General features: G+C 29.1%; 3 protein-coding genes across 3 annotated transcripts; 1 reads left to right on the top strand and 2 right to left on the bottom strand.

Moving 5' to 3' along the window:
• Positions 1-5,669: 5,669 nt before the first annotated feature.
• LOC107889976 (isoleucine N-monooxygenase 2) lies at positions 5,670-7,515 on the bottom strand. The gene is made up of 2 exons (XM_016814509.2): positions 6,529-7,515; positions 5,670-6,311 (listed from the first exon to the last, which is right to left on the bottom strand). The coding sequence occupies exons 1-2, from the start codon at positions 7,513-7,515 to the stop codon at positions 5,670-5,672; spliced, it is 1,629 nt and encodes a 542-aa protein (XP_016669998.2).
• Positions 7,516-18,052: 10,537 nt separating this feature from the next.
• On the top strand, positions 18,053-20,856 carry LOC107888820 (nudix hydrolase 7). The gene is made up of 9 exons (XM_016813049.2): positions 18,053-18,320; positions 18,873-19,102; positions 19,197-19,262; positions 19,356-19,493; positions 19,616-19,693; positions 19,767-19,817; positions 19,910-19,944; positions 20,068-20,176; positions 20,466-20,856. The coding sequence occupies exons 1-9, from the start codon at positions 18,176-18,178 to the stop codon at positions 20,652-20,654; spliced, it is 1,041 nt and encodes a 346-aa protein (XP_016668538.1). The 5' UTR covers positions 18,053-18,175; the 3' UTR covers positions 20,655-20,856.
• A 172-nt stretch (positions 20,857-21,028) lies between these two features.
• Positions 21,029-22,863, bottom strand: LOC107889975 (fasciclin-like arabinogalactan protein 2). Its single transcript, XM_041116606.1, has 2 exons — positions 22,108-22,863; positions 21,029-22,038 (listed from the first exon to the last, which is right to left on the bottom strand). The coding sequence occupies exons 1-2, from the start codon at positions 22,699-22,701 to the stop codon at positions 21,343-21,345; spliced, it is 1,290 nt and encodes a 429-aa protein (XP_040972540.1). The 5' UTR covers positions 22,702-22,863; the 3' UTR covers positions 21,029-21,342.
• Positions 22,864-24,918: the final 2,055 nt, after the last annotated feature.

Genomic DNA, 24,918 nt, shown 5'->3' with positions numbered 1-24,918 from the left:
TCACTACTTCATTTAAACTTTTTATCATAAATATCAAATGTATGTTTGTTTCATTGAAAAAACTTTTATGAAACTTTTTAGGAAATCTACCAAATAAAAAAAATTTACATAGATTTATTCAATAATCAGAAAATATTAATTTTTCCAAAAATTATTTTCCGAGAACCATTTTCAGTGAAATAAACGGAGCCCTAATTTCGTCTTAGTATAAATCACTAATTTGAATGCAATAGGAACACGATTTGATTTTAAATCGACGAAGTCCAAGGTCCATTTAACTCAATTTAGTGGGCTTCAAAGCCCATGAAATTATTCGTTGAATGAATTGAATTGAATTACTGGGCTACTATGTGATTTAGGCCCACTTATTTGTTAAGCCTATTTTATAAAGGCTTAATGACAAATTTGGCCACTAACGTTTACATGTTTTGTCAAAATGGTCCTAATTGTATATTTGAACTTTTTTTAGCCATCAACCTTTGTTTTTTTTTTTCAAATTGCTTATTTTAACAGATTTGATGAAAGTACCGTTTAAAAAGTTAACCAAGATGATGTGGAATTTCATATGTGAAATAATTTTAATGAGATATATTTTATTACTTAGATAACCCAATAAGATAATTACATGTGGAAAATAATAAAATAAATAAATAATACATTAAATTAAAAAAAACTCTTAATTATAAAAAAATAAACGTAATTATCTAAAAAAAATTAACTCAGTAGAAAAACTCATCAGTAAACAAGCGTATGAAAGATTAAAACCTTTTGAAAAGAAAAGAAAATTTAAAACATTAAATTTATTCATTAAATCTGTTAGAAAAAGTGGATTAAAAAAAATAAAGGTTGATGGCCAAAAAAGACTCAAAAATACAATTTATGTTATTTTAACAAAACATGTAAACGTTAGTAGCCAAATTTATAATTAAGCCTTTTATAAATTTAAAACATGTTAAGCTTTCAAATTTTGAAAAGCTTATTTAATTGATTGTTTTGGGCCTTTTGATATTTAGATTTATGGCCCATTCACTTTAGTTATATATCTATTATTGTAATATCTACGTTTACCTATTTATTTATACAAGTATGAGTTTGAAATTTTTTTTGAATATTTATTATTGTTAATTATGTTATTAAATTGACATTAAACTAATAATTGATTAATATATTACTAATTAAAATATGATAATAAGAAAAGTATTATTAATTCACAATTAATTCATTAAATATAATTACATAAATTAAAACAATAAAAATCTCTTGGATAAAATAGGAATTATATTTTATCAAAAACTATAAGTGATGAACCGATTGTTAAATTATTATCATATAAATTTTATAACTTTTTGAAATATTTTACCATCATTTATTAATTATTAAAATTTTAAATACATAAAATCATTAAATATATTTTAAAATAAAAAATAAAGTAAGTATAATTCCATAATTTTAAAAATAAAAAATTCAATCTCATTTTTTATGAAAAAAAATATATTTGATTATAATTTCTTAATACATCTATTTCTACGTCCACATTTATTTCTCATTATTATTAATATAACGTTTAACTTAAAAATAGAAATAATGTTAATTATTTCATTAATGAAAACAACATATGAGATAATTCTACAATATTTTTGAAATGTTATAAAATTTTAAAAAATTTAAGAAAATTACAACTAATTAATTCATTGGGTGGGTAAAAAAGTAATATATATTATAAAAAGGATTAATATATAATTTACCCCGCAAACATGGGAAATGTACCTAATTGATACCTAATTTTTTGGACCTAATTGACACTTAAACTTCAATTCTACCACTAACTTTGGTATCTCTACAAAAACATCGTAAAAATATGTTAGCATGGCACTAATAACAAACAATAACATTAAGACATGTGGAAGCTCTCGGTATGACACATGGCTAAAATAAAAATATATATAATTTAAATTTATTAAAAAATATTATAACAATTTTTGCAGGAATGAACTTATAGTTGTCTAGATTAAATTTGGACAACCATTTGTTCAAGTTCATTCTAAACATACTTTTTCTAATTCTTTTATAACATATTAGGTTTTTTATATTATTATTTTGAAATAAAAAATATATAAATATAAAAATTTATAAATTTATATAAAAATTATAAATAATATTTCACGATGAAATGAACCTGGACAAGTTATTGTCCAATTTAAATGAATTTGGACAATCATCTGCCTGGATTCATTCCAAACATGCTTTTCATCAATTTTATATATTTTTATTTTTTTAAATAATTATTTTTCCATGTTCCATAATGAGAGGTCATCTGTAATGACTCGGCTTTTATTAGTGTCTAAAATGCAATTTTAAAAACTTATTTCCGTAAGCTAAGTCCGTAAGGATGAAATAGGAAAATATACAGAGTGAGTATGAAAATATATTAAAAATAAGTTAAGGAATTTAACTGAGAAAATTGTTAGAAAATTATATAAAAGGTAAATTGTAAAATTATTTATATATTTATATATTTTTAATTTCAAAATAATAATATAAAAACTTAAAATGTTATAAAATTATAAAAATTCAATTACTATTGAGTTTTGATTTAGAAAATACTGAAAGACCTTGATAATAATTATTCAAAAGAGCTAAATCATTATTAAACCATTGTTGTTCATATTAACAGTGAAGATGAAGATGATTTCCACTTAACTGGATTTATAATTAAAAGTGTATAGTCATTAATTAATTAATTAATTAATTAAAACAGTATATATATATATATATATATATAAGAAATTAGTGTGGAAGGTAAGAGAAACATCATCGTTTTCATTCGTTTATGTCATCCAAGTCATTAAAGAAAAGAGAAACTTCAAGTTTCTTAGCTAGCATTCGGCCACCAATTAAGGTATTTAAGCTAAATCTTCAATCTTTTTATAGAATTTGATTCATGGAAACTTGATTTAGCCCATATATAAATTTCTCCAATTATTAGATAACTAGCGAGTTACCATTAAAGCCTAATTGATGGTTTTGGGCTTGATTTGAAGAAATTGTTAGTTAGTAAGCTTAGATTATGATAATGACTAAATACAAAATTATATTAAAATTTGTTAGAGAACTTTGTGACATTAGGAAATAAATTGAATAAATTAAAAATTGTCATGAAATTATGCTATAGATAGAAAACATAAGGTCCCTAATGAAAGAATGTAAAATCAAATTTTAATCCGATGTTAGATACGGAAAAATATGAGTATTGCGGATATGGGGACAAAAATGAAAAAAATTGTTGATATTGTGCTTTAATGTGGTTGAGTGTGAACTGGACTTATAATTGTATTATTGAGCGTAGCTAAAGATGACGTTAGGCCATCTTGAGAGAAGGGAAAGACGAGAGTGGTAGTCAAGTGACAAAAATTCGCTCTATACTTTAATGATCCGAGTTCAATATATATATTGTTATACATATATGATTGCTTCAAATTTGGCTATAGATGTAAGCTTATTACTTGTCCCGTGACTTGGTTTGTATATGACAATATTGAATGTCAATACTTGAATTGATTTGAGCATAATAAAAATGAGTATGATATGAACTTGCTAAATGATATGTGATATGAAATGATGATGAAAATGGTATGAAACTATGATATGTGAACATGAAAATGATGTAAAATTGGAACATTGATTAACTTATTACCTGCTTGAGCAGAGTCGGATATAGTTGGCATCTCATATGATTAGATTTAGGTATGGGATTATACTTCGATTTATATCGATGAGACATGGAGCACATATTATACTTCAGAGGTCCGAAGATGTGTGGAGCACATTTTACTTCGGTTAGATCAATGAGGTGCAGAGTGCAATTTTTTATTTGGACATTCCGATGAGACACTAGGTACTGGATTGGTGTGATGGTTGAATGATCCGTGTATCCATCTTAAGTTTGTGTCCAGTTAATGGGGATTATAAAACATGAAGTTGATAAATGATATTTGAAATGAAACGATGTTGAGAAATGATATAACATGTGTATATATATGAAAGGTAACAAACGACAACATGCGAAAGATCATTGAGAACCGGTTAAAATGAGCTCTGAGGTTCGATATGGTAGTGAAACGAATCAATGGATTCAGAAAAGAAATGAACTTGTGTCACATATGAGAATATGATATGATGATAGAATGTATAATATATATATATAAACGTGGTATGTTACATGAGATTGGTATAAAAATTGATACATAAGACATACATATTGGTTGATGATGTTGAAAGTACTATTGTCTTGAATTATTAAAGTACCATTAAGCTTTATCGCTCAGCATACGATTTTGTTTATTTTTGTGTACAAGTATTGATAGATTTCGAAGTCCCAAGGAGTGATTCAACATCCAATTTGTAGTTCTCGACTCAACAATGTTTGTATAGTTCTTTATGTTTTCAATATATGACATGTATCTAAGGTTGAGTCGATTTTATAATACGAATTGTCATTTTGGTACTTGAATGGGAAATGTTATCTTGAATGTGAGCAAATGATTGAAAGTATAATTATACATGTATGAAATTATGATTTAGAATGTATTGGATATATTAAAACGAATTGAATTACTTTTGAGCCATGTAAACCAATTGAATTGTGTACTTGGAAGGTTTGAGTTAAATGATGTAAAAATACAAGTGATTCTACCTTCAGAGTTGCGACACCACCCTTTGATGTCTCGACACCAAGCTCCTGTTCGTAAAGTCATGACTCTCATCTGTTTAAATTGTGAGACCGTAGTCATTCGCCCTCAACGTCACGACACCACTATATCAAAATTGTGACGTCAAGCTTCTATCTTCGATGTCATGACATGATTCCTTCATGGCCACAATGCCAACTCGATACTTTATAAAATTTTACATTTTAGTCCTAAACCAAACTCGATTTTTCGAAAGAGCTTTTGTAAGCTCATTTAAATCTGGGATTTGATTATATAGCATACTGTAATTATGTATTGAGCATAATAGCATGTGTAGACTATTTAATTGAATTGGAAATAAGATCATAATTGCTTCGGTAATAAATGTGACATCTCGTATTTAGGACCCAACGATCAAATCGAGTATAGGGTGTTACACTATCTTCTATTGTCATGTTATTGATTGTTAATACCACATCAACACATTTTAATGTCATTATTATAAAGGTACCAAAGTGACGGAATTGAAGTTTAAGTACAAGTTAAATACAAATGACCAAGTTCCAAGATGAAATATTTAGAGATAATATTTGATGCACTGTTAGTATATTAGTATATGAGTTTCATGCACAATCAATTAATAATATTAAGACACCTCATTACTGTGTAAAATAAAAAATAATGAAAGACTTATAAATATATATTAAAATTTTTATTTAAATATGACTAAAATTTAATTATAACTTTCTCATCTTCCTCATTGTTTATCGAAATACTTTAAAATTCTAAATATATATATACATGCCAACAAAAGACAACTCTGTTCAATTTAAAGCTACACCTTGTTGATTTAGTTACGATATTAATTATAAATATAATTATAAGGAAGACATACCATGTTACAAATTCCAAACTAAACCATCATTTTATTCCCTTTTCCCTTTACCTCTAGTTTATCATTGAAGTTCTCTTTCTCTTCATTTACCTTGAAACAGAGTAAACATGAAGTGGCAACCTTGGCTTTGCAACAGCAAGCAGCGGTTTTGCCAGAAAGGAATCTTTCTTTCCTTGACAAAGATCAATAGTTCCCTGATTTGCCGGGATACTCCAATGGAAACCTTGCAAAAGCCTTGCAAACAACATGGTAGTCATTGAACTTCCAAGGACCACGCCGGGGCATCCTCTCCTTCCTCTACTGAACGATAAGAACCGCAATTCTGGCTCCGCAAGCACCACTTCTTCGCCTGTATTACAATCCTGGAGGTGACGTTCTGGCTTGAACTTGCATGGCTCGTCCCAAACTTTAGAGTTCCGACCGAGTCCTACCCGGCTAAGGATGACATGGCTACCCGTAGGGATGAAGTAGTCGGCCACTGTTGTATCGGTCAATGACATGTGAGGAACGTTAAATGGGGCGATGGGATGGAGTCTAAAGGCTTCTCTTGCGCATGATTTGATGTAGTTGAGTCGTGGGAGATCATACTCTTGTACTAACCTATCTTTTCCAACCACATCATCCAACTCATCTACTGCCTTTTGTAGCATCTCTGGTTTGTTTAACATCTCCGCAAGTGCCCATTCTAGGGCGTTTGATGGATTATCCAATGTTGCAATCATAGTTTCCTGAAAATTAGTAAAATACTTGATGATTTGCTAGGGTCGAGATATGATTCTCAATTAGGACGATAATCCGTATATTTATATATGTTTTGATTGGGTTTAAAGTATATAATTTTGTAATTTTTAACTCCTAATAATATAGTTTTATTATAATTTTACACATCCTATATTTGTAGATCATGTGGTCTTAAAAACAGTTTAGAGAGGAGGAGAAGCGTACGTTAATTTGAGCTTTGATCTCGTCCGTTGAAAGTAGCGGGATGTTACCATTTTCATCAGTCAAAGAAACCAAAACATCAAGCAAGTCTTGGGGTTCATGTTTTCTGCCATCTCTCCATTGTTGAATCCTATCTTCAATTATGGGATCATGATACTTCTCCAAAACTTTAGTTGCCTCTTCCATAACTTTTTCATGCCCCTCCAGGTCGAGGCCTCTCAAGAACGGTAAGTAATCGGATATACAAAAGGAATTAATATGAGCAAGAATGGTGAAAATGGTGTCGACGTACTCTTCTTCCTCAAAACCAGGTCCACCATCTGCTTTCCCTTTTCCCAAGTATCTCCTATTAAACATCATCTTCCTTATTACATTGCCACAATAGTGTCGGGCAGCCAATCTTAAGTTCACAAGGCCGCCTTCATCACCATTTTTGCATTGGTTAAGCACGTAACGCAGGAGGTTATCAGCTTCTTCACCTCTTTTCTCATGAAGCCATCGATGTGTTGCCTGTGAAAGCACCTCGTTAGCCATAACTCTCTTCATTTTCTTCCACTGATCTCCCAAGGGTCCAAAACCTGTGCCTAAGTAGCCTTTTGTTAGGACATCAGTGGCCATGGTAAGGGGTCTAGAAGCAAAAACAGCATCCTGTTTTTTAAAGAATTCGAGACTGATTTCAGGACAAGTGACGGGAATCACATGAACATTTCCTAGACGAATACAAGCAATTTCGGTGTTCATTTCTTCCATGAACGAGTGTATCCAATGAGATACCGATGTTTTCTTCTTGTTTATGATGAATTCAGGGAGGTTTCCCACAATAGGCCAAGGTTTAGGGCCTGGCGGAAGAGTAGGTTGCTTAGGCTTTTGGACCTTGCCTTGCCATTGGAGCTTGAAGATGTACCGCAAAGCAAAAGTGATGAAAACAAGTAGGATGGAGAAGCTTAGCATGGTAGAAGGAGCGATGAACATGAAGTAATAGATTTGCATGGCAATATCAGATTTCTCTCGCTATATATAAAAGTTTAATACATCAAAAAGGCACTTAAAAGATTCAGATCCAATTAAGCTACTCTCATAACCGTTTTCATGATTAAAAATTATTAAAAAATCAGAAAAAATAAAAAAATAAAAATCATAAAATATAAAAATATTGAGAAAATGAGAGTTGATATAAACTTATAAAAATTATTAAAAATTATAAAAATATAAAATATTAAAGACTTTGAGTCAACCTGGTCTTAAATTAAAGGAGCAATTTTTTTATTTGTCACTTCTTTTTATGAAAGTTATTTAGCGTGACTTGAACGAATAAGTGATGAGAAACAGGTAAGCATGAATGTTTTTTTATTCTATAAACGGTAGTTAGCACGATAAAATTAAACCCTTGTATAACACAAGTTTAAGCATCTCCCTTCCAAGAAAAGACTTAAGCATTTAACATAAAAATTAATTTTAATATGAGATCATCATACCATAGTGGGTTTGTTCGGCAATATGGCACATATTAACCCTTTCTACTTATTATATATTTGCCTCACTTTACTAAATTTTAATTTTAGTTGGGAGTTTTTCTATTTTTTTAATTTATTTGTGTTTGTAATAAGTTAATTTTATTTATTCAGATATATGTATATTTATATCTAATTATGTTATAATAATTCAATTTTACTATTCGAAATTAATATTTTTGTTTCTACTTTGATTGTGCTATTAGTGTAAATTTTGGGATGTGGAAATGTTATTGCTACTATGTTTAAATAAGTTATTGATAATATAATTTTATTTTAAGTAATTAATTTAAAATAATATTATTTAAAATAACAAGTATACTTAAAATATACGATTATTTTGGTAATTTAAATATTATAATAATAAAATAATCATTAATCATTAATAAAGTTGTGTAATAAAAATGATACATTGTAAATTAATACTTTCTGCTCTTCAATTTTTATTTCTTTCTTAATAATCAATAAATTACCATAATAATTCATATATTGTATATTTGATATAAAGACAGTATAAGATATTAGTTTATATAAAATTATATATAAAGCTATTATATAAATAATTGAAATTTAATATTTAAAACTAAAATAATATCTTTTTACTTTACTGATTAGAGAAAAAGGTAATATTTTAAATATAAAATAATTCAATATAATTTTAACATTTTTATGTGTTATCATGTAAATCAACAATATAATAAACAATAAAGGATATATTGATTAGTTCAAAAAAAATTTTAACTAATGTTTTTATATATACTAGTTTTTTAAATCACTTGTGTTGCACATGTATTTACATGTTTGATTATTTTTATTAATTATATGTTTTTATTTCATTTAATTAATGTAAGTACTTTTAACTTAATACTTTATAATTTAATCCAACTAAATACATGTTTTTCTATTTTCTAAAATAAATATTATTTGTTAAATTAATTTTTCAATTAAATAATTTTCTCAACCTAATTCTAGTTCCTTTAAAATCATGGCAACTTTACCGCAAAAGAATATTTGAGAAAATAACGGATTCACAATAACCAATTAATTTAATTTCATTTTCGAATTTCAATTATTTAATTAAATAATAATTCAAAAAACTTAAATTAATTCTTAAGTCATTTTCATACTTAGTTAGAAACCACATTCATTTCCGAATGTAACTCATTTCTCTAACTTTGTCATTTCTATCTATTTTTATTCATTTAATTCAACATGCAATTCATTTCTGGTTTCAATGAGCAAAGGGAGAGAGCGATTGGACATATGTAATTAGAGCTCAAATGATTTATAATTAAGTTTCAACTTTCTGCCTATTAATTACAAACTCATTTAGTCACGAAGTCGTTCCACCATAGTATCGTGATTGAGCTGTCCCTAATTACATACTGTTATGAAACTACTCGATCAGTACTCGTCCAATAACCTTGTCATAAGTGTGTTACCTTCATAGGATATCCTTAACAAATTCGTTCTCCCAATATGATCTTATTTTATCTCATGGTGACCATTACATCTATGTCTCTATCTTTAGAAGTCATTCACTTTGATGCCCAAGACAAAGCATTTCCCCAATTGGACTTGATAGACAACATCTTAGTCTTTCGATCGGTTTACTCATTTCCAATTAGACTAAGGACATGTTTAGGTTCATATACTAATATAAGCTGTCTTTCCGTATTACAATCCAGCCACGTAATACTAGGAGTGAGCATTTGACCGAATCAAGTCGAATCGAATGAAAGTTTTTTGCGTTAATTGAGTTGATGAGTCCTATTTTATCATCCTAACTCGATTTGAAAATTTTTCGAATTGATTTGAGTGAAATGAAATTTGAGTCGAGTCAAATTGAGTGAAATTGTTCGAGTTAAATTAAAAATTAAACATGTCAAATTAAATTCTTATTATAGTATAACTAATTTCATATTAGAGCACATAAATTTGACCATATATATTTGAAAGGGACTAAAAAGGTATTTACATGAATTTGTTATTTGAATTATTTGAGTTATCCAAATTTTAATATTCAAATTTTAAAATTCAACTCAACTTGAACTCAAAACTCAAAACTCGAAATTCGAAATTCGAATTAATTATTCGAATTTACTCAAATAACTCTATTTTATTAACTTGAAATTAGAATTTTTTTCAATTTTTTGAATCAAATCGAGTTTTGCTCACTCCTACGTAATACCGCTTAATATTAGTTAAACATTAGATAACCAGTGGGCTAATATTTGCTTCCATTTTGCTTTGCATGCAAAAACCATTAAGGCCAATATACAAAGGGTATTAATGTAATTCATAAATAATTTTATTAAACCAATCTGTTCGAAAAAATTACAAGTATACAAAAGAATATACTACACTCAAGGCACTAGATCCAACAGAGTTGAGATAAGATATTCGTAAAGAAGCGCATAGCAACTTGTAAGTCATGCATCTCAAAAGAACTATAATGTAAATTGATTTGAAGCCTTATTCCTAGTGGTTGGGCATGGAAAAACTAAATTTGTAACAAAGTGTTTAACTTTCTAGCAAGTGAAGGCGACACGCCAAGTTCCCTTAGCTTGTTGCAATCTATTATAATTCCTAAGTGGAAATGGGAGTGAATTGTCATGGATTTTGTAATTAGATTGCCTCTCACCCTAAGAAAAAAAGGATGGTGTTTAGGTAACTGTGGATATATTGACTAATTCGACGCATTTTGTTCCTATTAAAACGGATTGTTCTTTGGATAAATATGTTGAGCTTCACATTTCAGAGATAGTGAGGTTACATGGTATGCCTACTTCCATCATTCAATAGAGAACCACGATTTATATCAAGATTTTGCAGGAATTTACATGAAGCTTGGGCACTCGATTAAACTTCAATATAACATTTCACCCTCAAACGGATGAACAATCAAATGAGTGATCTAAATTATAGAATATATGTTGAGGAGTTGTGTTATCAAGTTTGAGAAGAGCTTCAACGTACCTTCCTTTAGTTAAAGTCACTTACAACAACATTTATTAGTCAAGTAAGATGGAGCCTTATGAAGGATTGTATAGTAGAAGATGTAGAACACATTTTTGCCAAACAAAGTTGAGTGAAAATAAGTTAGTGGACCCAGATTTGATACAAAAGACTGAAGACAATGTGAAGATATTCCAAGACCGATTGAAAGTCACGTTTAATCAACAAAAATCTTATGCTGATTTGAAAAGAAAATACATTGAGTTTAATGTAGGCAACAAGGAATTTTTAAAAGTATATCCTTGGAAGAAAGTTCTCTAATTTGAAAGAAAAGACAAATTGAGGTCGAGATTCATGAGACCTTATTGCTAGAGTTAGATAGAATTCACAATGTTTTTCATGTCTCCATGTTAAAAAAACATAAATCTGACTCGTCTCGCATCATAACTCATGAGGGAGTGAAAATTTAACCTGATTTGACTTATGAGGAGAAACCAGTCAAGATTCTGTTCAGGAGATTAAGGAACTCCAAAATAAAGTTGAAGACTAATCTTGGGAAAGCAAGAGGATAATGAGACAACAGCATCCACAATTTTTTTATTCAAGTAAAGTTTTGAGAACAAAACTTTTGTAAAAATGAGAGAGTTGTAGCAACTCCAAATTTCTGATGCCATAATTTGGCACATTTCTAGGAAGTGTATGAAAAATTCATGAGAACTGAAATTTCATTTAATTAGTTAAAGTGGAGTACAATAAGTTTTCTGAAAAGAAATGTATGAATTAAATTGAAAAACAATAAGAAGAAAAGGATTAAAAATAATTTTTCCAAAAAAAAAAAGATAAAGATGAATGTGAATATTATTAATATTAAAAACGGTATTTTAAACTTTCCACAAGAGTTTATATTTAGAATTTTATAAAATAGGAATTCATGAAAAGAATTTTTACCTGTTAGATTGAGTTTTAAAATCAAGGAATAATCTTGGACTACACAAACTTATGTTGACTTTGACCAACCCTTTTTAAAATGAAAAAAAGGAAGAAAAGGATGGGATTTTCCCAACTTCCTTGTATCATTTGGCCACCCAAAGAACAGAATCTTTCTGCTTGCTAACTCGATCCATTCTCTTCAATCCAACTAAAATTTCACCCTTTCGATTTGATCCTTTCACTAAAACCTACTTAAAAACTCTCTCTTGAACTTATTTCCAACATCATCTTCTCCATTAAAACCTCGGGTTTCACTTGGATAATGAGAGAAAACTGAATGGAAGGTAAGAAAGTTGGTACTCTTCATTCCATCATATTCATTAAAGATATTTATGTTTATTAGATAATTGAGTATTTATTATGTGTATTCAATGTGAAGTTAAAGAGAAAGAGTTGGAGAAGGATGCTTCAAACAAAGGGAAAGAGAAAATAGTTGAGTAAAAAAGAACGTGAAAAGTTTTCTTCCATTTTGTTCATTTTAGAGGGTAAATTCTTATGGAAATCTCTTTACCTTAAAATGGATATTTCTATTAACAATGCTTTAAATAATTAATTAGCTAAGTAAGAAATTAGATATAATTAATTAATGATAATGTTATTCTGTGAAATTTGTGAAACAGTGATGATGAGGCTTAATATTGTTAATAATATGAAAATGACATGAATATTGTGTTATAGTTTGTTAGATTATTTGTTAAAGTCATGTTATTGTCATAAATAGAATTTATGGCTTGATTTTCTAGATAAATTAAAATAATAAGATGTTTATATGTAAATTTGAATATGAAGTGTAATCCAATACTTAAACTATTAGTATAATAATCTTTTTTTTATCTTTTTAGTTAAAAGTAATTTAAATAATAAGATAGACATAATGATTTTTTGGTCCTTTAATTTATAAAAAAAAATTATTTTTGTCTTTCATTTAATTTTTTGTCTTTTTTTAATCATTGAACTTGTATTATTTGTTAAATCACCTTAAAATAGATAAAAAGTTAATGTTTGCTAACTTTTCTGACATAGCATATACATGAATTGCTATGTGTATGCCACATTAGCAATTAATTAATTTTTAATAATTTTAATAATTTTAAAAAAATCATATTTTTATACTTTTTAAATAACTTTAATTTTTGTATATTTAAAAATAATTAATTGCTTATGTGGCATTCACGTGGCAATCCATATGTACGTCATGTTAACAAAGTTAATAAACGGTAACTTTTTCATCTATTTTGGGCTGGGTTGACAAATAATGCAAGTTTAAATGCTAGAAAACGTAAAAAAAATAAATTAAATGAAGAGCAAAAATGATTTTTTTTTGTAAAGTTGGAAGGTCAAATAAGTCATTACACCAATAAAATATTTATAAACTTGAATAGTTTTTTTTTTTGGTGCATTACAAGAGGAGGACAAAGTACTAACAACAACTCGATTTGAACTCAGGCCACATTTAGGACAGTGAACACCCTAACTATTAGGCCGACATATGGGATTCATAAACTTAAATAGTTTCAACTATAGTGAGAGTGTAATTCAAAATTTAAAGAGATTTTATTTAGTCAAATTTTTTATTAATTTTAATATAATAATATTTTCTTATGTTTAAGTAAGAAATAATTTAAAATAATATGATATTACTTATTTATAAATTTGAGAAGTGTAAGTGATAATAAAAATTAATTCAAGATGAATATATTCATCGGATTTTATTTATTTAACTTTTTTGTATTTGATTTCAAGTTAACAATAAAAATAATGAAGTGAAATTCAAAATGAATATAAAATGTTATTTAATTTTTTATCAGATTTCATCTAATCAATTTGTTTATTAATTATTATATAATAATATTTAAACTATCAAATACTTTAAAACAATCATGTATTGCTTACTTATAAATTGAAAAGACTAAATTGCAATTAAAGTATAATTCAAGATTAATATAAAGTGCAATTCAATATTCATTAGACTTTATTTACTCAAATATAAATTTATTGAATTGTATTTATTTTTTTATGTTAAATATAATCAATAAATTTGTCTATTTAAATTTTAATTAATAATATAGTAATTAATAAGGAATTTTTAGTGTTTAAAATTTAGCAATAATAAAATATTTTAAAAAGGCATAAAATTTATATGTATAAATATGAAGGTTAGGTGACAATTTGGTCACCCATTTTTTTATTTTGGTATTTAATTTTTTTATTCTATTTTAATATCTAAATTATTTTTCCATTATGTATTTTACTCCAAAAAAAAATTAACAGTATTATAAAGCAAGCTACACATCCCACTAATAAGAACACGCCACATGGTATGTCTTTATATATGGCACTTGATAATGTAACATCCATTTAAAATAATATCTACTAATATAAAAATTCAAAAATTATATATATAAATTATAAAATTTTATTAAATTCAAAACAATTCAATATTTCATAATATATCAATTATATAAAATATAAAATTCAAATATATAATCAAAAAATATATAAAAATTTATTAAGTTAATTTTTTTATAATTTATCAATTATATAAAATAAAAGAATTATAAAACATTATATGAAATATAAATAATTCAAAGAAAAAACAAAAAAAAATTCTAAAAATTTAAAATATATATTAAAAGTTAAAAAAGTTAGTTAAACTTTTAGAATATAAAAAAACTCAAAATTAAAAATATATTTTTCAATAAAAATATAAATAAGTAAATAAATAAAACATATTTAATCTCTAAAAATTCATATACTTAAAAATAGAAATACAAAATTAAATGTCATCGTATCAATAGAGATAAATGAATGAACAACACAATCAACGGCACATCAACCGTCAACAGTCAAAGGCCATGTCAATGATGATATTAGGGGAGAAATAAATTATAGACAACCTTATAATTTCGCTTCAATTTTTCTTTTAAAAGTTCAACTTTAATTTTATACCTATTGAGAGAGGATCGATTCCTTTTGGAGAAGTCTTTAATGTGTCATCCTCAGGTCAATCAACCCTGACCTTTAACAATGGAAGGTATTGTCCTCACATCGGAGTTTTGTCTATAGCTTTCACGGAGAGTAATGTACAATTCACGAAGGGGGCGTCTCAATTGGTGGAGATAAGTACTTGCAAAACTTGGAAAATGTGTCAGTATGAGGCTTGTGAATAATAATGGGGGTACTTGGTGTCCCACAGCTCAAACCACCTTTAAACCTTGGTTGATGGTTTGAGTCATGAGATTCACACGACCCATACTAACTCCTTTCTCGAGTCTTGCAGGTACCTATCTCCTCTAATCGAAACTTCCCCCCAAGGTGAACTGTACACGGCTTTCCATGGAGGCTAGAGACAAAACGTCGACATGGGGACAATCTCTTCGATTGTTGAGGGTCTAAATTGACCACTTCAAAGACTTCTCTAAAAAGAATCAATCCTCCGTCAATAATATCTAACCAAACTCGAGGCCTAAAATTATTATTTATACTATTATTTAAGTATGTGATTGAATTGGTGTCACAAGTCAATTCGATATCAATTCAGTTAATGAAATTAGTAAAATAATCTTACTTATTTTAAATAAATTATATTATTACAATGACACTTTTATCTTTTTTCTTATTTAAAAAACAATAAGAAATTTGTAAATATAGATATTTGAACTCATACAACCAGAATGTATAAATATTTTCTTTACCACTACAATGAAAACATTATTTATGTTTTTTTTATACATTTCAATGTTATTACATAATTTTTTTCACCCACATTGTTTGTATGTCCATTCTTTTATTTTACTATTATTTAAGTGTGTTATCGCAAGTCTATAACACTCTAAAAATTTTTATGTTGAAACTCATATCATACCAATGATAAAGTAAATAAAAATTCTGTGTGTTGGTTAAATGTTGATCATTTATTAATTAAATACCACACTGGGAAACACATCGAAAATTAAATTCATATACTAATGGTAAAAATAACTTATGGACTAAATTGCAAGAGAAAGAGAATTGACATGTTCAATTTAAGGGGAAAGAAAATGATGAAATAGTGAAGGACTTAATTATAGAGATAGCAAATCGGTGTGTCACAGCCATGGTGAAGGTAATGAACAAAATGTAAATTTAAAGTGACTAAAGATGTGAGTTGCTAAGACCCTAGCATGTAATTAGATCAAACTCAAAATACATGTTAGTGGGTAACTTAATCATGGCCATTAATGGCCACTAATTTGATGTAAAACTACTTGTCACCATAAGATGAAAGGAAAATTAAGAATTAAATTTAATTAAAATTAGCTTAATTCTTTCTCTCCCACACCAATATAAAAAAGAAAGAATGAATGTGGGATTCTCATCTTTTCCCCACGGCTATTAAACAAGGAAGAAAAGAAAGAAAATTCCAAGTTCTTCTCCAAGCCGTGAGCTCAACTCAAGTGGTAAGCAATTTTTCTTTGAATTTTGGTTTAATTGACAGCGTGAAGTGATAGTTAAGTATGAACCCATTCACTTGATTATTGAATTTAAAAGGAAAATGCAAGGATGAACATGGTTGAACACTTAGAAACCTAGAGATATAAAGCTTGATCAAGTATGATTAATGGTTTTTAGACTTGGTTTTTGGTAAAAATGAGTTTAAAGTGGTGTAAATAAACTAGGGATGAAGTTAGACTTAAGATTTTGATAAAGGATGCTCATGACACCATTGTTGGATGCTTGGAGAGCTTATGAGAAAAAGGAAAAAAGAAAAAACTAGAGGCTTAAACATGTTTTTGGATAGCTTAAGGTTCTTAGAGTCGAAATTAAATTTGAACGGAAGGATAGTGAGTTATCTGAAAATCAGATCTTAAACACTAGGAGTTAAAGAAAATTTCTAAAATATTTTTACTTTTTTATATATAAAATAGATTATAGATGGATAAATTAGAGATATATATTATAACAAAATGTTGGATGGAAATTACATTGTCATGGAATCATAATTACGTACGAAACTTACCACAAATTCTGCTTAAATTCATATACGAAGACTCCGGCTTGCACTCTTTCTATTCTATACGTTACTCTATTCGTGGACTTCTTTTTTGGTCATACTATACGTGGATTCCAACATCGCGTTTTAAAAAATTGAAAACTTATCAATTTACCTTTTTATTTTTCTTCATTTGAATTTCATCATCAACTACGAAATTAGGGTTAGAATTAAATTTTAATATTTATGATAGTAAAAATATAATTTCATCATTTTAATAGTTTATATTTTTATAATTTTTAAAGGATTAAATCAAAATTTTATCATTTTTAAGGAGGACCAAAGTGTAATTTTACCTTTATTAATTTAAAATTTTAAAAAAATTAAAGAGCCTAAATAAAAAATTTTCCATTTTAGGGATAGGCCCCTACTTTTTATAATGAAAATACGGACTAAAACGTTAATTTTTTAAGCATCGCCATAACTTTCATACAGGGGCGAAGCCAGAAAATTTTTTTAGGCTAGCCGGATGAAATTTTAAGTTTTTATAGTTTATATTTTTATAATTTGTAAAGGATTAAATTAAATTTTTATAATTTTAGGGGGAGCCAAAGTGCAATTTTACCTTTACTAATTTAAAATTTTTAAAAAATTTCAAAGGCCTAAAATGAAATTTTTCATTTTAGGGGGGCCGGGGCCCATGCCAGCCCCCCTGGCTATGCCCCTGCCTTCATACCTTTTTTGGATTTTTATGAGTTTTTTCTATATATTTTTAATATATTTTGAATATTTTTATAAATTTTAAATTATTTTTTAATATAGTATATTTGATAAATCATGTCACATTAACATAAAATATACGTTGATTGTCATACATGTTGTCACACCAATATCGTTAATAAAATTGTCTTTTTAGTTAGTTTTACGGTTAAAAGCAAGCAATTTGCTTAAAAAAATAAAAATTAAATTGATAAAAGATGTGAATATTAAGGACTAAATGTGAATTATACCCAAAAAAAATTTATATTTCCGCTCCTCTCTTTCTCAACGTTTTCCTTCCTTTTGATGGTTTAATATGATAGACCCGAGTCGTCTCCCAGTTTCTTGCATGGTGGTTTCCTGTATTGAGAAAGTCAACAAAAGCAAAGCTGAAAGCACTATAAATATATGTACTTCTGCCAACCATTTCATTTCCTCTCTATAAGGTTTGCTAATTTAAATGCAGAATCTGAGGCAACTTTACCATTGTTGCTTTCTTACGAGGAAGTCCTTTCCATCGTCTTCCTCTACACTGCTTTCTTTGATTCCCAAATATCTTTGCCTCCCAACTCTTCACCCTGTTTCTTGGATTTTTCTCCCTAAAGGTATGCACCTTTTTTTTACACAGAGTCTGCGGATTATCCAATTCGAAAGCAGAGGCGCAGCCAGTAGCATTATTTTGACCCCCAAAAAATTATATGTTTCAAAATGAAACTTTTTTTTTGACTAAGAAACTTTTTGACCTTTTTTTAAGATTTTAAGAGTAAAGAGAGATGGTGAAACGGACAATGATCACAAATTCTTGTCCTATTTTAAATCCCAATCTTTTAAAAGTGTTGTTTTACCCGGTAAATATACATATTAACATATATATGTATATATATGCATGTATATGCACTTATTCAAAACTGGGATTTTACCATTTTTAAAGTTTGGTTTTAGAATGGGTCCATTTCAGCCAGCTCTGTTTTCTGAATATATATATATAAGAAGAATATAAGACAGAGTAGAGATTCTGGTCTTCAATATTTAAAGGGTCGTGTGTTGGTTAGAAATTGGAACTTGGAACTTGGAACTTGGAACCGGTCTCATTGAAAACTTAATCAAAACCTGTTTCTTTTCTTTTCTTTTCTTTTTTTGTCTTTTAATTCCTTCAGGTCAATATAAGAGTAACTCGATAAGCTCCTCTGCGAGAAATATGTCGACTTCAACAATTGCATTAGCAATTGAAAAGCAAATGGTCCTTGAAAATGGGGTTCAACAGGTTGAATTACTTAATGGGGTGGAGGATTCATATGGTGGGATCATCCTAAACATGGAGGAACCTATGGAATCCGAGGCATTCGTCTATTCACTCAGAGCTGCAATATCACAATGGAAGCAACAGGTCAGTGATCCCATCTGTTTGTCTCTACATCTTAATAGCTTTGATAAAGAATTTAAGTGATTTTTAAATCAGCAAACCACAAACCATTTTGCAGGGGAAGAGGGGCGTCTGGATTAAATTGCCTATTCAACTTGTTAATCTGGTTGAACCGTCGGTTAAGGTAAATGCATTGGAATTTCGATAGTTCAAGATTGGGGTTTTCTGGTTTGAACATTGCAATTGTGGTGTAATTCAATATTTTGGAATTTGTCAGGAAGGGTTTAGGTACCACCATGCGGAACCAGATTATATAATGCTTGTGAATTGGATCGGTAACTCTACCAATACCATACCTGAAAATGCATCACACCGTGTGGGGATTGGTGCTCTTGTCACCAATGACCAAAGAGAGGTAATCCCTTTTATTAATGGAAGATAGACCTTTTCTCTATGTCGCCATGTTTGGGTTTTCTTTGTGAAAAAAATGAAAAGAACAGAAAAATCTAACATTGACCCTGACATTCTAATTTTTAGGTGCTTGTAGTTCAAGAGAATAATGGCACGTTCAAAGGCAAAGGTGTGTGGAAATTCCCTACTGGAGTCGTTAACGAGGTGAGTCAAGCTAGCAACATGGTGTTTTTGTTCTTTAATCTTTTTGCCTTTAACTGAAATTTCCTGTTCACAGGGTGAGGATATTTGCATGGCTGCAATCAGGGAAGTTAAAGAAGAGACAGGGGTAAGTCAAGCAAATGGATTTTTCCTATATGAATAATTCTTAAGGTTCTCTCTTGCTACATGAGTCTAACCATAGTGTTTATTTTCTTTCAGATCGACACTGAATTTGTGGAAATTTTAGCATTTAGGTATGGCTTTTCCCTTCATATTGATTGTTTTTTGAAATGAACATGTAGTTCTTCAGGTGATTTACATACTGGGAGAAAGTTGGTTTTCTAACCTATGTCTCTCTGATCTTTCCCTCTATACAGGCAAAGCCACAAGTCGTTCTTCACGAAATCGGATTTGTTTTTCGTTTGCATGTTACGTCCACTCTCGTTCGACATCCAGAAGCAAGAGACAGAGATTGAAGCTGCTCAGGTACATTCTCATAAACATGCATGAAAAGACTGCTAATTCTAGGAGCTTATTTGTCGATGGAAATGGTTCTTTAATGCAAAAAAAAAAAAAAAACATAATTTGACTATGGCACAACTTATAGATGAATGTCCCTGAAATCCTGGTACCCAAGGTGAAGGCCTGACCCATTACACCGATCTTGCTGGCTTGGATTGTTTAAGTTGCCAAGAAAGATGGCCCTACTTTAACATTGCAATGCTGAGATAACAAACCAGAATTGATCTTTCCCTCTTTTGTTTTTTTTTTCCAGTGGATGTCGATCAACGAATATGCAGCACAACCTTTTATCCAGAAACATAATGGCTTTAGTAGTGTTGCCAACGTATGCTTAGCAAAGTTAGAGAAGGACTACGCCGGATTTTCCCGGATTCCGACAACCACAGCTTCGGGGAAAACTAGTTACGTATACTTCAACAGCAGAGATCTGAGCAAGCTGTAAGCAGCAGTGTCAAGGTCACTGAAAATGAATAAAATTCAAATTGTTTTCATGCACAAGCTGATCCAATAGAAACTCAAGCTTGGTAATATAGTTTAATAAAGCTACCTATGTATATCTTGTCATTGTCATGTTATGATTGTGATTAAGATATTATATATTCCATTCGTATTATTTAATTTCAAGGTTAATTGAATGCTTGAAATGCTGAATCAGGTTGTGATATATATATAAATATATATAACATGAGGCTAGTAGTACATTAAAAATTGAAAATAACAGGACATTAGAACATGGGAAGAACGAAGTTCCAGCATAGCAACTATCAGATTTTGTTTCCAGATCTAAATAGATGTGAATCATAATTATATAAGAGATTTAGAAAAAAGAAACAAAAAGAATATTGCATTTACAGCTCAAACAAGATGCAATGTAACCTATTCTATACATTACAAGCTAATAATGACAAACGGGAATAAATAAAAAAGAATAAAGAAAATGACCCCATGCAAGTGGGACTCATCACTTATTGCTCTTTTGCTCACAAACCACCAAAGAAATTAAAAGAAAAAGAAAATTTCAAATCTCTCACATGAAATAAGGACCCCATTTCTCGTTATCCAATGGCCTAAAAAGTATTGTCTCCCATACCATTTGTATCAATCTGATAAATATTTCTATATCAGTGTATTCAAATCAGCAATACCCCAATGCACAGGCTCAGCATCCCCATCACCAATCTCCTACCGTCCAGTCCTGCAACCCCATTGTCATTGTCTGCCGTCTGATCATCAGCTGGATCACTCTCCGCTGGTGCATCGGATTCCGGTGCATCGGCTATCTTGTGTTTGGATTTGGATTTGGATTTGGATGGCTTGGGTGACTCAGCCGGTGCTTCCACTGGCTTGTACAACTCCCTGGGCAACAATACCTTGTTAATTTTGTAAACAATCAAAGGCTCTTCATCCTTCAAAGTCCCTGTAATCTTTGCAGTCATAACTTTAGTCTCCAATGTCACCACCTCGCCGTCGTTTTGAATGGTGAAATCATACTTGTTTGCTCCATCAGTTGCCAATGTGTTCATAATCCCATTGTTGGATTTCAGCATTTGCATGGACTGATACACGGGAACGCCGTGGTACAACAGCAGGGACACTTTCTTGGATGCTGTCAAGTTCTTGTATTTGGGCATGAAATCCTTAATAACAGGGTCGGTGGGGCAAAACACCGTTAAACCCCCATCGATGTTTTCGTTAAATGTTGCATCAGCTCCTGAAGCGATCAGCAAATCTGCAAAAGCTTTGCATCCTTGCTTTGACATTATCTCTGTTAGATTAAGCTTGCTTGGCTCCGCCGTTGGGGCTTCAGCTTCAGCTGAATTCAAAACCTGAATCAAAATTGAACATTAGCTAATCACCAATGTAAGAACTAAGACCAATTGATAAATATAATATACCTGACTGATTTGTAAGACAGAGATGTTGTAAGGAATCTCTGCAACGGACTTAACGTAAACAGCATCGATATTTCCATCGTTGTTTTCAGCCCCGAAGCCGACTTTTCCGCCTTTAAGATCAGTGATGTTGATGTAGCCAGAGGAACCAGGAGCGGCGCCACTAGCCTGGAACATGGTGGAAGTCAAAGCAGTTCCATTGGTAATCTGGTGAAGCTTCTTGGAACCAAAGTAGTCGACGAGGACATGGAGAGAGAGGACATTCTTGAGGGTGTAGAGGGAGAGTTGTTTAGACAAGAGGGATGACATGGCAGCATTGTTGAGGGCCAGAACAGTAATGGTTTCGCGTCGGTTGATCTCGGAAGCCAAGTGAGTGAGTGTGAGGTAGTGGTTGAAGGTGGAGAACTCAGGGTGTTTGGCGAGTATGCGTGTGATGTTGTGTGCATTTGAGGTGGAGAAGAGGAGGAGGAGGAAGAAGAGGGCGGTGGTTGCAGGTGACATGGTGGGTTGGGAATGGAGAAGATAGGAATGGGTTGGATCTAGGGAAGATATGATGGTGTTTGTGTATAAGTAGAGAGTGAGGTGGGGTTGCCTCATGACTGCCAGCTTATCAATGGCTGGGATTGGACCCACATATAACAGTGGGTCCCTTCTCCACCCTTTAACGGCTACCCATTCCTTTCTTGCTTTACTCCAAAAGTCAATATTAGGAAACCCCTTACTTCAACCAAAGAACCTCCGAGCAAGTTGATACAATTCAGATCCGTAATTGCATTTACATTATTTTTATATTTTAAAATATTTTATTGAAATAATATATTAACGAAAATCTGTTATTTTATTCCACTTAGCAATAGAATTATTTTTTAAAAAATTTAAAATTATAGATAATTAATTTAATAAAAGAGTATATAAATGAAAAGTTATTATAAATAATAAAAATAAAATATAATCCACGACAATGGCGAAGCCACTAAGAAGATTGTGAGATCAATTCAACCCATAAAGAAAATTTAAATAAAATTTAGTTTTAACTTTTTAAATCATTTATATAATTAAGTATTAATTCAAAAAAAATATTAAAAATGACCCATAACAAATTTTAGAAGAATCTGTCAAAATTTTTGAAAAAGAAATTATTTTATATAAAAATAAATCTATCTCTTTACACGTACTAAAACCTATAAATCTCTAATCTTTTTATTTTCTTTCAACACTCAGTCACTTTACTATCAAATTTCTTTTAGTCTCTCACTCTTTCTGGAATTTTTATAAGATAGGTATTCAATCTTTTAATACTTTCATATTGGTCTCCATAATTTGATAACAACTCTTCTTTTTTTTCATGTTTTATTAATTAATCTATAGAAAATTCGGATTGTGACTTTTGTTATGATAGATTAAGATTTTTATATAAGATTTAGGTATTGTTTGATAAACTAAAAATTCAATTACTGAAAATTAAGTATTAAAATTTTAATTATTGAATTTAAGTTATAAAATATATTTGACATATTTTTTAAAAGAATAAAGTATAGAATATAATTAAATTGTTTAATAAATGTAATTTATGAAAATTTAAAGGTAAAGTTTTTAAAAGTAATGCTAAAAGAAATAAATTAAAAATAATTAAAAATCTCTACCTTAAATGTTAAGTAGCTCTTTATCCACTTATCATTTTACACATTCTTTTTTTCATTTAAAAATCCTATCATTTACTTTTCATTATGGATTATCAAAACATGTTTAAAAAATTAAATTAAATCATTGAAAATATTAATTTTTTTAAATTTAATTTTTTTTAATGGTTTATCAAACAACACCTTAGTTTTTTATTTATGTAATGATTTTGGGATATTGATTCTGTCTGAGACTCCTAACATCGTGATTGAGTAATAATTTTTAAAGCTTGATTTGTACAAACTCTTGAAGAAATTAAAAATTATTGTATTTATAATATTGAAATTCTTGAATACTGATTAGAAATTTAGCATTTTTATTTAGAAAATGTTGTTACTAGTGTGATTATTATGAATATTGTGTTCAAAAAATTAGTATATTCCATTCTCATGACACTAAAAAGCATTTAAGCAGTCTTTATTTTTATAAAAGAAAATTAATCATGTGTTGGCTTCAAGAAAACCTCTATATATTTAAGGCTTAGATTTATTTATTCTAAATGTTTAACAAAAATATAAAAAAATTATTTTAAAAGAAAGTTTCTAATGAAGAAGAAGAAGAAGAAGAAGAAGAAGAAGAAGAAGAAGAAGAAGAAGAAGAAGAAGAAGAAGAAGAAGAAAATTATTAAGCATTGGTTTTTATGATTTTTATAAATGTTTTAATTTTAAAAAATTGACCCCACAATTCAATTTTTTTTTTGGCTCTTCCCTTAATTTATGATAAACTTAATTGCTATAATAAAATAATGTTATAGAGATGACTAACTGTATACATACGAATATATTTTTAAAAAACCACTTAAATATTAAAGAAACTCTTAAAATAATTAAAAAAATTAAATACGTTCTTGCTTGATATCTTAATTTTAGGTAAAAGCCTTGATAATTCGTTAAATGAGATAGTAAGTAGCCTGATAGTAGATGTAACAAATCGCATGACAATTGACATAAAAATAATAACATGACAGATGAGTGTAAATTTTTTTAATATTAAGCCCAACAAATTATAAAAAAAACTAAAAAAATTGAAAATTTTTAAAATTTTTTGAAGGAATTAAAAAAATTCAAGATCAATAATATTTTTTAAAAATATTAAGAAAAAAAATTGAACTTACATTTACTCATTCATTCAACT

The sequence above is a fragment of the Gossypium hirsutum genome, chromosome A07 (assembly GCF_007990345.1).
Source record: "Gossypium hirsutum isolate 1008001.06 chromosome A07, Gossypium_hirsutum_v2.1, whole genome shotgun sequence".
NCBI classification, from domain to species: Eukaryota; Viridiplantae; Streptophyta; class Magnoliopsida; order Malvales; family Malvaceae; genus Gossypium; species Gossypium hirsutum.
Note: the sequence above shows the minus strand (reverse complement) of the source record. Positions and strands in the feature narration are given on the sequence as shown.

Coding starts and splice junctions, on each gene's coding strand:
- LOC107889976 (XM_016814509.2), bottom strand. CDS start 7,515: ATGCAAATCTATTACTTCATGTTCATCGCTCCTTCTACCATGCTAAGC. Junction 6,312..6,528: donor AGATCAAAGCTCAAATTAAC/GTACGCTTCTCC, acceptor ACTAATTTTCAG/GAAACTATGATTGCAACATT.
- LOC107888820 (XM_016813049.2), top strand. CDS start 18,176: ATGCAGAATCTGAGGCAACTTTACCATTGTTGCTTTCTTACGAGGAAG. Junction 19,945..20,067: donor GTGGAAATTTTAGCATTTAG/GTATGGCTTTTC, acceptor CCCTCTATACAG/GCAAAGCCACAAGTCGTTCT. Junction 20,177..20,465: donor CAGAGATTGAAGCTGCTCAG/GTACATTCTCAT, acceptor TTTTTTTTCCAG/TGGATGTCGATCAACGAATA.
- LOC107889975 (XM_041116606.1), bottom strand. CDS start 22,701: ATGAGGCAACCCCACCTCACTCTCTACTTATACACAAACACCATCATA. Junction 22,039..22,107: donor CTGTCTTACAAATCAGTCAG/GTATATTATATT, acceptor ATTTTGATTCAG/GTTTTGAATTCAGCTGAAGC.